Raw genomic sequence first — 18,010 nt, forward strand, 5'->3', positions numbered from 1 at the left:
GCAGTGTTTTTAGTTTCTTTTTCTTTTTTCAATTTAAATTAAAAAATAAAAATCTTTCTATAAACCAACAATATATCAGTTGTAGATCCTAATAGTATTTCACATGATAAACTACTAAATGCTGACCAACATGATTTATAACAAGCACACAGTGTTAACACATTTGTATATATCATCCTGTACATTCAATATTGTTTAAAGCACTTTATCATTATTACAATTATTAGTACATGCCAGAGGAAAAAGCTTATATTTTGTATTTTATAGTGTAGATTTAAGTGTTTCAGGGTCATCAGATGTAACTGGAATTAAAAATACGTAGCTCCTCTCTAAGACAAGAAAACGTTCCTAGGTCAAAACAAATAGTGCACACACATATTGTTTAATACTGAATATTATCACACCTCTGCTTGAAAGCCCTCCACCAAGATGGCTACCAGAAGATTAAATAGAACATAATTCCCAAAGCTCATCAGGGCCACAAAGTAAAGTGCAGCCAGTGGAGAGGTGGAAGCCATTCCATTATAGAGGACCACATTCCAGTCCTCCTGAGTTAGTATCTGCAATAAAAATAAAAGCCTACAATATATAACTGAGACAAACAAAAAACATAACAGATCAATACTAGTGTTGCTCATTTCTGTATTTATATTTATATAGGGAATTGATATAGTTCTATGTGCTATATAGTTGTGTGTAGACATGTGTTTATGTGTGTAAGTGAGAAGGTTTACAGAAATCCACCACATAAATGAATGCATCATCTAACTATACTACATTCAAGGCAAAAAAAAGACAGGTGCCTTTTTTTATTTAGAAGTTCTTGGCTGCATATTGTATGTACTGTGCATGATCCTAGATCAGTAAATGTCTTCAGTAGCAGGCATGCCTCCTAATGTGCACCATACAGCCCAGTACACTGCAGGTTCAGCACTATAGCAGCATGTATTTCTGCTGATGCAGCAAACACTCCGAGCACATCATTTCTGCACATTTTAAATAATCGTTTTTCTCCATAGGCTTGTATCAACAATACTGGCATAGAGATAAAACGGTTAAATTACAAGATGTCTTTATTTAGCACTTGGAAAAAGCACAAAAAGCTGGTCCGCTTTTCTCAGATAATTGAGCGTATACAGGTATAAAGCCACTTTAATAGCTTTGGATTAAGTTCAAGCCTGCTTCTCAATGATATCATAAGCCTTTTTCACTTCACATTGACAGTAATAGTCATGCCCTAACCTGGAACACAGTGACGATGGCCCACAGCAGAGAGTCAAAGTTCTTCCTGTCTGGGATTGTGTCTCCATTCTCCAACTTCAGGCTGAATTTGCAGCCAAACAGATGCATTCCAAGGATACTGTAAAATATTATTCAAACAATTTAAAAGATTATTATAAACACTTCACCAGAGAGGAATGAATGGTGTGACCATTACTGATGGTATTAATTTTTAGACTGCAGAGTGGCATCTTTACTCACTGACTGACATCCAAATTGTTCAAATGTTGAAATGTTTAAACTCTATGCTAGGTGATGTACAAAACCTGATAGCCCAGTAATAGTACTTAATTTACCTAGTTTATATATACATAAGTGGACAGTTGTGTCTTTTATCACCTGAAGGTAAAGATGAAAAGCATGAGCAGCATGCAGAAAGTAGCCACATTATCCATTGTCTTCATCAGGACCACCAGCTGTCTCCGCAGAGCCGGTAGGAAGCGCACCAGCTTGAGCACACGCAAAAGCCGAAAGGTTCTGAGTACGGAAAGACCCCCATCGGCCTGCCCAATAATCTCCCACACACTAACAAGGGAACGTATATACTGAGTCAGCAGGATTGGAATGTGCATTTCATAAATTACATGCATTTATAATGATGGCACTTGATGGCTCAATTAAAACATAGGCTTTTTTATAGAATTAAACAGAGCCCAGAGTAAAGCCTGGTATAAAGGTGCACAACTGCATAGTAAAATGTACTATGCACTTTACCTTATGACAACAATGATCCCATCAAAGATATTATATGGGTTTTTGATATAGCCAAAAAGGCCAAAGGCTATCAGCTTGAAAATCATCTCAAGGACAAACATGCTGGTGAAGACAATATTGCTTATCTCCAGAACATCTGTCAGTTCATCAGGCTGTGGGGAAAAAATAACAATCTGTTATTAAACTGCAAACTCGTATTAAAATGCGTGTAAAAAACCACCAGTAAACACAAACACCTTTCAGTAACTCTGTTTTTATTAGTGTCTAGTCTTTGCTTTACGGAAAACATTGTTTCACTGCAATTCTAAATGTTAAATTTTGTCAGAGAATATTGGTATAAAAATGAATATGAATAATATATAGGAAAATGAATATAATGTTATGTTTTTGGATGGTGCTGCTACTGATTAGTCAATACACAAAGTTTAGTACAGAAATCCCAGTCCACTGTAGTTAAATACATCACTGGCTTATGTGTTCAACCAAAATAGCCTAAAGTTATTTATTATTTTAAATAAATAACTTTAAATAACTTTTAAAAAGTTGAGCAGATCTGCGTGATTAAAATGACCAGAGCAAGCTCCTAAAATCTATGCACTACAAGCTGTGTCTGGGCTTGATTGCTTGGCCTTCTGCATTTGCTGATTTAGGCAGTAGCATCACTGAGAGAAACATGAGCGATCACTAAGGTTCCAATCGCTTCATCTGATTCACTTATGAATATTTACAATGCAGTCAACCTCAAAGTTTGTCTGTATACAGTTGACATAAGAGTGATACAATATTTGTTAAGTAGCCACATTCCACCTTCCATGACAGCACAATCACTTTAATCTAATTAATAAAATATAACAAAAAAACAATTAGAACACATCCCGCCCTCTTATTCCTAACTTGTATGCTACATCAGCCTTAAACAGCTCATTCAAACATGGAGAAAGTTATTAAGCTATTATTATACATTTGATTTTGTTTTGACTTTGACCCATTTGATATCTTTCCTGAAATCCATTTAACCTGTCTGTAGGATGCAATGATTACTGCATATAAAGCTAACAAATATTCAGCCTCTTGTTCCTTAGACATCACATAAACAAGAATCTTCCCAACTGAAACAGACAACTGGACAAATATTGCATCCAAAACCCAGTGTAAAAATACAAATAAACAAACAGACAGACAGAGAGAGAAACAGATAGAAATACATAGATAAAAGTCTTCAAACATTGTACGTTTCTCTTCTATTTAGAACAATAATTCCAGTTTATTTAAATTCTATTTAAATTAAATTACATGTAAAAACTGACTAATGGAACAGTTGAGATGTACACATAAGCAAAATTAGTAGCATCTCCATTAACAAATTAGCTGTGGAGGCAGGATACATTATCTAAAATGGTTTAGATCAAAGCCCAGTAACGCTTCCAAATTGGGCCACCAAATGTATTTGGAGTCATGTTCCAAAATAAAACCCTCTTGTGGACTATAATTGAAGTGAAGATTTCAAAATATTAATATTAATATTAGCAGTAGCTTAACTCTTGCAATAAGGGCTAATAAAACATAATCAACACAGGTATTTCATTTTAATTCATATTAAAAAGCATTTCACTGCATGTTGTACTCTGTATGTATGTGTATGTGACAAATAAGATTTGATTTGATTTGATTTGACTGGGCAGCAACTAATAAGCTAAAAATGCATTTTAAATCAGGAGAAGTCCTCAGGCTTAAACCTTACATCTGCATAGAATATGACAAAGAAACACATTTCCATGACCTCAGTGGTTTGTTGGGATTTGACCATTACTGGCTTGTTTGCCCTGAATTGAAATTCTGCTTAAAACTATGAATATCAAGATTATTTGATGTAGGTTTTCAAGAGCTTGAAATGGTAAAATTTTTTACAACATTTTCAAGGCCAGAATTGAAAATAATTGAATTTATTTCCAATACTCAAAAAATATTTTTTTTTCTTTCAGGTTCCTGTTAAAAAAACTCAGTTTTCACTTCATTTAAAACCATTCAAATATTTGCACATAATTGCACATAATTGCGATTTACACAAACATGTTAAAAAAAAGCAAATAATCTCTAATCATTAATGTAAAAAATAAAAATACTCAACCCCAGATTTACAGAAAAATATGATGGTTTATGATGAAACAGCAAAAGAGCTCCTCATAAGCACAACATGCACCATGTAAGCTGCCACAGGTAAGGGTACCTCCTCTTACATTTATGAAGCTGTAATCATTTAATGCTAATTAGGGTTCCCTGGTGATCTAGTGGTTGGGATTCGGTTCTCTCACTGCCGCTGCCCGGGTTCGATTCCTGGTCAGGGAACCTAACCCAGCCATTAGGGTTGCACAATCCAGTGCACTCCTAGTGCCAGTCCCTAGCCCGGATAAATGGGTAGGGTTGTGTTAGAAAGGGCATCCAGCATAAAAACGTGCCAAATCAAACATGCGGGTCATGAATACAGAGGATCCGCTGTGGCGATCCCTAATGGGAGAAGCCGAAATAAATAAATTAATGCTAATTTAATTTTTACAGCCACCTTTTTTCTTCAGTTTATCTGGTATTTATATCATACCTCCCATACACACAATCTACAGGACAGACAACTGAGGCTGTGCTGAGCTTCAGGAAACCTCCAGAGTAGGTGACAGAATCTTATAATCTTTTTATAGCAGTGTTGAGAGTATTTTCATATTTTTGATAGTGACTAATGTGAAATGGGTTTGCTTCCTAACCTGCTAACTTGGTTTAACACCACTAATAACTATTAGTGAGCTATATACAAACTGCTCTGTTGCTCAGTATGGTTGTTTTGCACATACATTTCTCTAGTGTGGACATTCCAATTGAAAAGCTGGACAATAATAGCCATATACATATATATATAGATTTCTAGATTTCCCTCCATTTGCCTTATATGCCCACCAAGCTTAGTCTTGCCTACTGTTTCAGGCCAGTCCCACATTCCCCTTGCTGGTAATGTGTGGATAACTCAATGACAACATAAGCCAGATCTGCTAATACAACAATTTAAGGGCCAGAATAGTATTTGAAGGGATTTGCTATATGGGAGTGTTTAGAAAAAACAATGTGCACAAAATTAATGCAAAGCACACAGTTTAACAAGCATACAATTTTACATTGTCCAAAGTCTAGACATCCTATTTATGTCTGGCACAGATGTCTGGCAAAATCTATACAAACTCTCTAGATGATTATATGATTTGCATTCAAGACTGTTAAATGCTAGTTGATGGAAAAACACTTAATCAAATAGATCTTACAGAAGCTTTCTTTGTGGACAAAAAAGGGAGATTTCTCTAAAAATGCAGACTCATCTGTATTTTTCTTAATTGAATAAATGAGAATTAATCTCCAGTCTCCATTGTCTAATGTATAGTGAGGCAAAAAAGTATTTAGTCAGCCACCAATTGTGCAAGTTCTCCCACTTAAAAAGATGAGAGAGGCCTGTAATTTTCATCATAGGTACACTTCAACTATGAGAGACAAAATGAGAAAATAAAATCCAGAAAATCACAATGTGTGATTTTTAAATAATTTATTTGCAAATTATGGTGGAAAATAAGTATTTGGTCACCTACAAAAAAGTAAGATATCTGGCTCTCATAGACCTGTAACTTCTTCTTTAAGAGTCTCCTCTGTCCTCCACTTGTTACCTGTATTAATGACACCTGTTTGAACTTTTTATCAGTATAAAAGACACCTGTCCACAACCTCAAACAGCCAGACTCCAAACTCCACTATGGCCAAGACCAAAGAGCTGTCAAAGGACACCAGAAACAAATTTGTAGACCTGCAGCAGGCTGGGAAGACTAAATCTGTAATAGGTAAGCAGCTTGGTGTTAAGAAATCAACTGTGGGAGCAATTATAAGAAAATGGATACAAGACCACTGATAATCTCCCTCGATCTGGGGCTCCACGCACAAGCTCATCCCGTGCGGTCAAAATAATCAGAAGAACGGTAAGCAAAGATCCCAGAACCACACAGGGGGACCTAGTGAATGACCTGCAGAGAGCTGGGACCAAAGTAACAAAGGCTACCATCAGTGACACACTACGCCACCAGGGACTCAAATCCTGCAGTGCCAGACGTGTCCCCCTGCTTAAGCAAGTACATGTCCGGGCCCGTCTGAAGTTTGCTAGAGAGCATTTGGATGATCCAGGGGAGTATTGGGAGAATGTCATATGGTCAGATGAAACCAAAATGGTAAAGACTTAACTTGTCGTGTTTGGAGGAGAAAGAATGCTGAGTTGCATCCAAAGAACACCATACCTACTGTGAATCATGGGGGTGGAAACATCATGCTTTGGGGCTGTTTTTCTGCAAAGGGACCAGAATGACTGATCCGTGTCTAGGATCTGAAGAATGAATGGGGCCATGTATCGTGAGATTTTGAGTGAAAACCTCTTCCATCAGCAAGGGCATTGAAGATGAAACGTGGCTGGGTCTTTAAGCATGACAATGATTCCAAACACACCGCCCGCGCAACGAAGGAGTGGCTTCAGTAGAAGCATTTTAAGGTCCTGGAGTGGACTAGCCAGTCTCCAGATCTCAACCACATAGAAAATCTTTGGAGGGAGTTGAAAATCCGTGTTGCCCAGCGACAGCCTCAAAACATCACTGCTCTAGAGGAGATCTGCATGGAGGAATGGGCCAAACTACCAGCAACAGTGTGTAAAAACCTTGAGGAGACTTACAGAAACGATCTCTGTCATTGCCAACAAAGGGTATATAACAAAGTACCGAGATGAACTTTTGTTATTAACCAAATACTTATTTTCCACCATAATTTGCAAATAAATTCTTTAAAAATCAGACAATGTGATTTTCTGGATTTTTCTTTCTCATCTTGTCTCTCATAGTTAAAGTGTACCTATGTTGAAAATTACAGGCCTCTCTCATCTTTTTAAGTGGGAGAACTTTCACAATTGGTGGCTGACCAAATTCTTTTTTGCCACACTGTATGCTCACTGTAAAGTATGAACCAGACAAAACTAGAAACACCACAACTTATTGAATCGGTGGTACTACGGTTCTATAAAACATATAACTTTTCACCAAAATAGCTAATATAAAGCTAAAGTTAAACATGCTCTTATTTTCCAGTCAGAGTGATTCAGGTGTAAAAAAAAAAAGCCTCCTAAAACATGCCACTAAAAAAGATTTTCCTCTATTAAACATTTTTCTAAAAAAAATTTATTCCATATGTATTTAAAATCTGTGTTTCAACGGATTAACATTCAATACTCCACTAAACCATAAGTTAGAAAACACCTTAATGAAATATTGTATCATTATGTCACTATTCTCATCTATTACTAAGTACACTTAAGTGTACAAATCGTGAAAATCATGAAAGAGACATTTGATGGCTAAAGATATGAACATAATGTTTTATATTATCTTATATCATATCATATTATTTCTTTCAAAATCATTGTTTTGTGACTTTAGATGTTTGGTCTTCGAAATAAGCTCTGTGTGCATTTATTGGTATTTTGGGTTTGAGGCTAAAATGTTGGCCATATTTTAAAGCTTAACGATGATGATTCTCCATAATAACACTGAATTTAGTACTATGCACTAACGAGCACTCCATCTGATGATTGTCTCTGTATTGCTTTCCTCTTTACAAAAATCAAACAGTGTTATATCTTTCCTTTCTACGTTTAAGCTTTAGATGTTGCTTTTTACACAGAATACACAAATTGAAGTGCATTCTCAATTTCCTCAAATTGGTCTGTGCTGGCTGAGTGCAGAGCTGCGAAATCCCACTGCTGCTGCATCAGGCGCATTCACTGCACAGAAGGGGGCGGTTATTGAAAAACAATGTCTATGAAAATGCGGACTAGAGCTCCCAGTGATCCTCCTGTTAAAAGACGAGGAAAAGCGAGGAGTATACGGTTCAAGGGGGGTAAGAAGGAAAAAAGATGAGTGGAAAAGATAGGAAGGGAGGAAGGAAGAGAGAAGCACACTATGAGCTGACATTTGTATGGGATGATTCCAGTGGGAGTCAGACACAAACCATTAATTTCCCTGAAAATGTACCACATATCACATGAACCTACGCAAAGCAAACCATAAATCATCAGGGGACAGAAAAAGACGTTTAGCTGTATAACTGAATGTTAATGCAGCTTGCCATTAAGCAAATAAAGCTACGGTACACATGCGGTGCTGTAAAACCTCTGAGTGTACATAATGCAGCTGTACTAAGCAGTAGGTATAAAGAGACACTGATAAAGATGTGTTACTGATCTCTAGCTGGACTAAAAAAGAAGCCACGAGACATGTTTCCCACAAGATGCCAGGCCTTTTCACTATCCCCAGTGCTCATAAAGCTTTCTCACAATGTCTGACACTGTCGGTAACATTTGGCAGAGATATGAGTGCTCCTGCCAAGCGCAAACAAACAAACTCACTAGTTCAGTGCACATCTGAGTATTTAAACGTGTGCAGTTTCAAATATAATGCTGTCACGCTGATTGATCCACTCAGTGGCACTGGGTAAATACAATTATTTAAGGGCTGTTAAATGGCCATTGTTTGATCAACCTTTAGAAAGAGGAAATGCTCAAATGACTTCTGCGCCTACAATAAGAGTGCTATTGGTATTGCACATGGCAAGTTTAAAAGTACAGTGTCTCACAGAAGTGTTTACACCTCTCACATTTCCGCAAATATTTTTAGTATTGCTTCTCAATGGATAATGCTATAGAAATTAAACTTGATTGTGAGTACACTTTAAGTTATAACAGCTGTATGACATGCAAAGCCACATGTCCCATTTATCATGTTTATGTTTTGTCTGCTTGATAGGACTGCAGTCAACATTTGCAGAGCTTTGTGATGTCATTATGGAGGAGTGAAAGAGGATTCCATAAACAACCTGTTCAGCTCTTGTAAATTCCAACCTCGAAGCTAGCTAGCTTGTCTCTGCCCGGGAAAGGGTTTGTTCACCGCTTACAGCCCAGTGAATACGAACGGTACCACTGGCTTACAGCCTCTGAGGAGCGGTGCAAATTATGAGTATGCATCTCTGGTGAGTGTAGAGGTTTAGAGTTGTCTTAACTGGGTTTCTTGCTTTAGTAAAATGGTATTTACCCTCCATATGTGAAATGCCTTTCTCTCTGTAATGCCATGCGTTATGTTGCATTTTTGTATAGTATTGATAGTTTCTATAATTGTGATGTGATAGTGGTTGTATTAAGAGGTGGATTAAGTCTGGTAAAGCCTCACTGAAGGCCCAGGAACCAAATGCATGGCCCGCCACTGCTTTTGTGAGATTGTAATTTAGCTATCCATAGAAGCATTAGGATCATATTTTAAGTGCAGATTTGTTAAGCACTAGAATGTAACAAAACTGGAGGAAGGTTACAGGACAAACCAAAAATACCCCTATTAAAATTAAAATGTATATCTATGTATACATACATAGTGTAAATAAAAATGTTTGCATATCTGTACATGTTTAGTCTATCATTGCCTATATCTGTATCAGTATTTTAATTATTTAAAAAAATAAAAAATGTAAGCACTACTGCATGGTCTGTGAATTCAGTCTCTCATAGTTTAATCGAGATACATTTTGGTTTTGGGCTATTTAACAAAACTCATAAAGTTACTTTTAAGTAAACCCAGGATGTAGTAGTTTGTAACATGAATGTACAGCAGTCCTTAGTGACTCCTTGGTTAAGGTTCACCTAAGTAAAATAGAAACAGTTACCTCGAAGCTAGCTAGCTTGTCTCTGCCCGGGAAAGGGTTTGTTCACCGCTTACAGCCCAGTGAATACGAACGGTACCACTGGCTTACAGCCTCTGAGGATATATTTCTTTGTTTGTCAGTAACAAATAAGCTGTTTCTATTTTACTTAGGTGAACCTTAACCAAGGAGTCACTAAGGACTGCTGTACATTCATGTTACAAACTACTACATCCTGGGTTTACTTAAAAGCTTTCAAACAAAAAAAAAACCTAACAAAAACATAAAAAAAAAAACTAAAAAATAGTAAGCCTCCTATTCATATCTACAAAACATATATTTGTAATTAATTGTTTAATATTAATGGTTATATTCACTTCGAAGGAAAATATGGCAAAAATTTAAATTAAAACTAGTAAATGCTTTTACATTTCTTATGCACCAATCTAGGAAGATAAGCCTAATTCCTTTTAGATATATAAAGCCAGCAACAATCTTTTATTCTTATATTAATAAACAGGGTTTAATATTTTACACATTCAAATCAGGAAAATACCTTTGCATAGTCACAGGTTGCATTCAAGTGCATTCAAGAAGGAAAACCATTTAAGCTTGTTTTTCCTTCAAACTTCATTTAAACAAGCAATGGACATATTAGAGCACATTAACTGTTCCATATAGGTTTTTCATTTCCAAGTCTCCTCAAAAGGCACTTTAAATTCTTTTGTTTCTGTTTCTATTCATAACTTAAAAAATACCCCAAAAAAAACAAGTATTCTCTGCTATGATATATTGCACAAACAGGGTGATAAAAATGACCACAGGCTATGATGTCTTTAATGCACTGGAGGAGACACTCCTAAAACAACAAAGGATGATAGACTTTGCTTTGAAGAATATTACTATGTCCCGACAGGTTTTATATTACAGACTCATATAGCGCTAAACTTCAACTCCAATTACATGTTTCCCATTGTGATTAGGGAGGTAAAAATTCAAGCTACAATACACAACTAATTTCTTTCATACTTAGCCCAAAGCAAAACTATACATTTTAGCTTGAGAATACCAACATTTCTTCTTCCAGATTTAACTGCCGTGTTTAGTGCGGCAAATCTGAATATTGAGCAAAGAGCCCACAGTAAATATAACCAGGGCTGTTTTCCTGCATATGAATTAAGCTTAGGTCTAAATCATGATGCCAGTGGTGAGTCACTGCAGAAGATCCTTCTTAATCTCACTCACTGACACTGACCAAAGCATTTACAAATCCCATAAAAAAACAATAGGTCAAGGTTAATCAGAGAGCATTAAAGGCAGTTGGGGTAAAAGCGTTATGCAAACGACCAATGCAGCCCAACCTTTTAAATAATTCAGTAGAAGGGTTTTCATTTAGCCAGTCCCCATTTCCCCAATTTAGCTTTTATATAACATATTAAAGCTGACACAGTAAAATATTTTTTATAAATATATATATATATATATATATATATATATATATATATATATATATATATATACACACACACACACACACACACACACACACACACACACACACACACATACACACATATTTGTATATATATATATTAGTAAATACTGCTAAAAATATGTGAAAGATAATGTTTTATCTCAAAACTGCCCATGTTTGTTTTCATTGCTCAGCTTTCCACACAGCAACAGCTGCAACAAATCAGTTTGTAACTAGGTTGGGTTGTAAGATGTCCAGTATACACACACACTCTCTACTGAGAGCTTGAACAGATCAGTTAAATCTCCAATCACAGCCTTCTTCCAACATCAGAGATAGAGAGATCCCTGCTTTCCAGCATTGAGGCCATAGCACAGAGAAAGGAGGTGCAGCATGAAGAGGAAGTGCAGCATTGCGCACAGTTACATAACCACACACGATTTTAGCCCAATAAGGCTATGAAACCTTCTCCAGTGTTTATGAATGAGAATGAAATAACTAACGAATCCCACTGTTTACACCAGTAAGATGCCATACCTTTGTGAAATACATTGTTCAGCCCTTGACAGAAACCAGACACTCAGACGCACACATAGCATGGTTTCAGTTCACTTCTGAAGACAAGAATCTTAATTCCCTTGACTTTTTTTTTTTTGCTTTTTCAAAATCAGTGTTATCTCAATATCTTACAAAGACAATTCAAGATGTAAATTTGCAAAAGTCACTGCAGCACAGAAGCCGAGGAAGCTGTTCTGGCACTCACCTGCTCATGGTACTCTATCCCCATGCTCAACGTGTTGATAAGGATGGCAATCATAATTCCACGGTTAAAATACTTGCTATCCACTATGCGTTTCATCCTGTCACGGAATTCCTCCCAGTATCGCATCAATCGGCTGCGATCCTTGAGCCTCTTGTGGTGATGCAAGTGTCCGAGTCTAAACCTTGCTCTGTGGGAAAACTCATGCACCACATCGCCTTCAGAGTGGGAGCAATCAGAGTCAGCCAAGTCTAGGTCAATGTTTTCCAGAGCCTGGGCACAGTATGGGCACCCCAGAACCTCAAAGAGCAGGGAAGTTGGTTCTACGCCTGCCATTTGCAGCATCAATCGTCTGTGACCTAAAGAAGAAAACATTTATATAAATCTCAGTGTGATATATTTAGGGTCAGTATCATTTTTCTTTTACAAACTTTCTTATCAGAAGTAACATATATTGAAATATTTGCCATGTTACTGTCTAGGAACAATCAGTTTAGAACAATTTTTCTAAACTGTTCTAAACTAGTCTTGTACTGTTCTAGCAGGTACCAATGTGTGCAATCCAATTGCAGTTGCAAACTTCAATAGGTTTCTTGGGCATGTACTACAATTGTACTTGACTTTGGATTAATGACATGTCATCACCATAAGCTTTAAACAGTTTCCTGTTCAAGGAAACACATAGGTGACAATAAATCCAATAAACATGTTGGAACAGGTATACACATGAGGGAGAGTTTGTCAGCTGTACCCAAATAAGCTGTGATGGAGAATGCAGCCTTAACCATGATGTTTTGTTTGTGTTCCACAAGATCATTAAAGCATGTGAAAACTACAGAGTGCATGCACCTTTCGGGTTGAGTCAAGAAAATTTCCATAAATATTTATACTTTTCATTTAGAGAAAGCTTTATAAACACACACACACACACACACACACACACACACACACACACACACACACACACACACACACAGCTCATTACTACAGTAAACAGATTCTTTGTAAGGGAAGTAATGTGAATTTATCACAGGAACAATGTGTTTAATAATTTGATGTCAAAGCAGTTAGTTCATCCTGTGTGCATGCTGAAGTCACCAGGAATACACTGGCTTATAAAAAGTTTAAGGCCAGGCACCAAAGGTAAAAAAGGTGTTTTTGCTTCCAATTGCTAGCCAGGCTTTTTGTTAAGTTTCCATTTCCATTTATAAGTTTCTTATGAGCCAAATGGTTGTGGACACCCGACATAACATCCACATGTGGTTTCACAAAATTGTAGCATTGCAATTATCCTCTGCTGCAACACAGAAACACAAACACATTCCAGTATGGCAATGCCCCTGTGCACAAATTAAGCTCCATAGAAATTTGGTTTATGTGGTTTGCAGAAGAAAAACATTAGTGTCCTGCAAAAAACCCTCTTTTCAATCCCACTGAACATCTTTGGGATGAATTAGAACACTAAACCAACATTGGTACCTTTTGAATCACTAATGATCACTAATGCTTTTGAACACAATCCCCATAGGAAAAAATAACTGGTAAGCCTTTCAAAAAGAGTGGTGGTTAATAAAAAAAGTAAAGTGTGTGGGGGAAAATATGGATCTGTATGTTCAAAATCCACATATAAAGCTTTTGTCTATAAAGTCTAAGTACTTACATAAATACTTAAAGACTTTCACTGAAAGATTCAGTGAAATCCTATGGTATTCTGTTGACCCCAAGTTATGTTTGTCAGCCATTTTCTCAAAATTTCTTTTTTTTTAGGTGTTACGTGATTTTTCTCAGCCGCTGAACATCGATATATTTCCAGATTTGTTTAAAAGCCATTTCAATTATTAAAAGTTATTTGAGTGAAATGCTTTTGAAAATTTGATGTATAACAATAAACATTTAATTCTCATTTGGTTAATTTGTTTTAATTTCTGTTATATTAACAAATATATTATATGGATGTATGTTTTTCCAAAATAAGTATCTTTTTGAAGTTAAATTTGAGTCCATTGCTAGGTGATGCCAGGTTTTTCTTTATTTATAAGCCATGCTATATTTAGAGACTGATGCCTCACATTGGATAATGATTAACATTTGAGGCATAGGTTTGCTGTCATGGCTATAAAATTATTCCTGACAGAAAAAAAAGAGCTCTTACTGTGCTCTCCTGTGAGATGCTGTAGTTTCTCAAATGAATCCATCATATCTGTTGTGCTGTTGTTCACCCCGATTCTACCTTTGGCTGTTATGTTGCTGCCTGTGTAGCTGCAGATGAAGGATGGCAAAATAGTAGGATAGTTCATGCCCCCATTAAGTCTCCCCAGAGGATTCACACCAGCTGTGGTGCCTGTGCAAATCTGTGGAGCATCGTGAAAGTCACCTTGAAAAATGCTATGTACTGATTGGTGTCCTGGTGAAAGATCCAAACCAGCAGGTGATTGTGCTGGTACTGTCAGCTGTACTTCTGATGTGATAAACCTCATCTCCAGAACATCAGTGCTCTCTGCTATGGCCTGAGGACTTGGGCTGCCATTGCTGTGGTGGCAGTGGTGATGCTGGTGGTGCTGGACAAGGTTGTGAACAGAACGTGCCCAGTGCCCACCAGTCTTCTTTCTGCCATGCCCGTTGGCCCCTCCACCCCCTGGCAAGGCGCCGCTGTTGGGGTTGACCTTCTTCTTGCGTTTGCTCTGCCAGCTGTGGTAAATCCGGAATACACGGCGCTTCACCTTGCGGTACAAGTGGCTAATGTACCTGAGCATTTCCTCATAACAGCTGCCAGGTTCAGAGTAGCTGGCCAGTGTGCTGTCATTGGACATGTAGCGCGCACGCTGCTCCTGCATCAACTGGTTCTCACGCTGCTTAGTTTCTGAGAACTGGGTTGCGATCACAACCAGACACAAATTGATCATGAAGAAAGAACCAACCTGAACAATAAAAACAAAATTAGTTTTCTTCGCTTTGCTTTAGATAGAATATAGATAAAAAAAATAGGTAGAAATAAAATAAAAAATTCAATAACTTACTATAATAAGCAATATAAAATATATAAAATTGTAAAATGAATGGGCATCCATAACATAATACATGATGTCTACCCATCCCTCCAAAGTGATAACCTGTGAAGAAAAGAAACACAAAAACAATCATTGTGTAACTTCCATGGGCAAGGTCATATAGGGATTGTTGGGAAAACTAAAAAATAATAACAGTCAACCATTTCTAATATGTCCTTATTTCACCTCCTGCAACCTATTCTGTTTAGCTTATGAAAGATTTTTTTCAAGGCACATTCTGTATCTGAAAGCTTTGTATCATGTTACAAAATAAATCATTAAAACACGTTTCTTCATTTTACAAAAGTTTTACAATTCCTAAAGGACACCTGACTAGGTGTTTGGCAGTATGTTTTAGTGAACAATACAATTCTTTTTTTTAAACCATGGCACTTTGCATCTACAAACTTAAATTATGTGGGACAGCACTATTGGGTTTTCTCCATTTATGTCATTCAATACAGTGTGCTAATAATGCAGTTAAAATAGACTACTTTCCAGGGACTGAATTCTTTTTAAGTATAAAAGGCAGTCAGCTGTTTTCCAACAGTCTCTACAAGATTACACTGTGATGGGCGCAGCTAAATCTCTGCACTTCATATGTTATTAGCTGTGGGACACTTCACAGCTGATTAGTTATCTGTTGCTTGTCCTCTCCTCTCTTCTGGCTAATGGAGGTTCAGTGCATGACTTAAAGGTCTTGTCATGTACCATGTTTACATAGTGGCAGTTCATCCTGTTCTATAATAGAATGTCATGTTTTACTGGTTACCAAGTCAATGAAGTGGGCAAAAGACAAAAACAAACCCAAACTAATGAGAGTGACCTGCAGGTGTCAGACACTCATTAACTGAGAACACAGAGATTGTCATGCCTGGTTCACACATCCCCATCCAATGTATATTTAGTCTTCTTTGAGATTAAGCATTGCTTGAGACACTGTTTGAGACAAGAGCTAAAGGTCAGCACAGCCAGATTGGAAAGATGATAAATTAATATATGAGTAGATCCACTGCCATTTTATGACATTCTATGAAGCATTTAGATTCCAAAGACACAGATGGCCAACAATGTTCAAAAAAGGAGGGAAACATTGTAGTGTGATGGAGCCAGACAATGATGACTAAAACATCACATTTGCTCAGAAGGTGTTTCATTTTTTTTTTTGGTACAGCAAAAGTGTGTTTAATAGGACTCTTTATTCCTGATGGAACAGTGTTATTTAGCCAATAAAAAAGACATTTGTTACTGTTATTACAAAACATTGCAGTCATTGAACTGCGCTATCATCAGTATACAATTACCTGGAAAATAGCAATCCAAGCATATCCAATATTGTCAAAGTTCACAGCCCCTTTGTGAGGGTTAAGCTCCCCAGGCTGACACACACTGTAGTACTGGTTCCAGTTTACGCAACCGTTCCTGGTATCAGGGCCAGATAAGCTGTGTCCAAGGGATGCATTTAGATTGCACTCCATCTCACCCTCCTTGTGATGGGGCACGTCGGTGCACTTGAGCATGCCGTTAATTATTGTGGAGCAGATAAATGGGTTTTCCTCCCCATCCTCATGCATGTAATATGGACTCATGAAGGACAGATTATACAAACTGTTGAGAGAATAAAGGAGAATACTGGGAATTTTCTTCATCACTCATTGCCTAGATAAGAAAGACTCAAATGGGCAAATAAGACTGTAATTATACTCTATCATAATAAGAAGCTATAGACAAGAAAAAAAGTAATTATGACTATTTCTGAATAAAGACTATTGGTAACTACTTGTGAATTAAGGCCACAATTTAAAGCCTTGTCACCATCATTCTGCAATTATATTATAAAAACCTTGTAAAAATAGAGACCAAGTCTTCCCACCAGCTCATTAGAGATCGAACAGTGAAGCTCAATAGCTCAGAATTAGCTTTTGGGGATTAACAGAACATAAAGAGAGTGTTAATTTGTTCCATAACATTAAAACCTGCTACAGTTTTATTTATATATATTAGATGTACAGTAATCCCCCATTTATCGCAGTGGTTAGTTCCAAAACGGACACCACCCCAAAAATGCTATTTTATGTATTCAGTACTGTATTGTATTAACATTTTACTAATTGTTACACATTTTTAATTAATAATTATATTTGCATTTATATATTTCATTATTTCAACATAAAACAATTCCCTATAAGTTTTTTGGTCTATCATGCTATATGCAAGACAAATTACTGTTTGATAAAACAAATTAATTATGTGGCAAATGTAATTTCGTGATAAACCGGGGGCATAAGATTCGAACCGTGGTAAAGCGGGGGGTTACTGTATATTTATGTTTGTTGCTCAGGGGCTGTTTCACAACACAGATTTAACACCAGCGTGTGATGTTCAATTTACTGGACTGTCTGCTTTTGAAATGTCATTGCTGGTGGCAAGAGCTGACTATCACATTGGATAACATCTAAAGCTCTGACGCACTTTTAGAAAGACAGGGAGAGAGCAGGAAGGAAAGCAAGAAGAGAACAAAAAGTCACTTACTCCTTCGCGTTGTTTTCCAGGAAACACCTGTTCCTTAGAAGACCAGCCCAAAGCTGCACCCCAACAATGCCAAATATAAAGAACACAAAAAAGCACAGGAGGAGGACATTGCCTAACATAGGCAGAGTATCTAGGAGCAGAGTTACAAGTATCCTCATACCTGCACAAAAAAGGCAGCAGAGAAAGACAGAGAGATATGCGTTTGCAAGTCATTTTATTTCATATTTTATGGATTTGATAAGACAATGTTATAAACAAAACATTCAATTTTGCCAACAAATAGGCAGATTTTTGGCAGCATCAAAAACATCTCAGTTTGCCAAGTCTGTCTGTGACTACTGTTAACTAAAAACTATTGGTTTGTCCTGTTTGAATTCATTCCAAAATCTAATCAGTTCTAGTGCTGTTTACATTTAGGTTTCCACATATATTCTACAAATAAGATGGACTGAACAA

General features: G+C 36.9%; 1 protein-coding gene across 5 annotated transcripts in view; it reads right to left on the reverse strand.

Annotated features, from left to right (window-relative positions):
• The window catches only part of cacna1ha (calcium channel, voltage-dependent, T type, alpha 1H subunit a), a 78,406-nt gene that overhangs the window by 15,012 nt on the left and 45,384 nt on the right, over window positions 1-18,010 (reverse strand). For all 5 annotated transcript variants that reach the window (XM_046835339.1, XM_046835338.1, XM_046835337.1 and 2 more), the window contains exons 6-14: window positions 17,555-17,714; window positions 16,327-16,630; window positions 14,993-15,085; window positions 14,128-14,893; window positions 11,979-12,334; window positions 1,996-2,147; window positions 1,621-1,806; window positions 1,243-1,360; window positions 405-560 (exon numbers count right to left, since the gene is read on the reverse strand). In XM_046835339.1, coding sequence (XP_046691295.1) covers window positions 405-560; window positions 1,243-1,360; window positions 1,621-1,806; window positions 1,996-2,147; window positions 11,979-12,334; window positions 14,128-14,893; window positions 14,993-15,085; window positions 16,327-16,630; window positions 17,555-17,714 — 2,291 coding nt within the window. The remainder of the gene's footprint in view (window positions 1-404; window positions 561-1,242; window positions 1,361-1,620; window positions 1,807-1,995; window positions 2,148-11,978; window positions 12,335-14,127; window positions 14,894-14,992; window positions 15,086-16,326; window positions 16,631-17,554; window positions 17,715-18,010) is intronic.

Source organism: Silurus meridionalis, chromosome 22, assembly GCF_014805685.1.
Source record: "Silurus meridionalis isolate SWU-2019-XX chromosome 22, ASM1480568v1, whole genome shotgun sequence".
NCBI classification, from domain to species: domain Eukaryota; kingdom Metazoa; phylum Chordata; class Actinopteri; order Siluriformes; family Siluridae; genus Silurus; species Silurus meridionalis.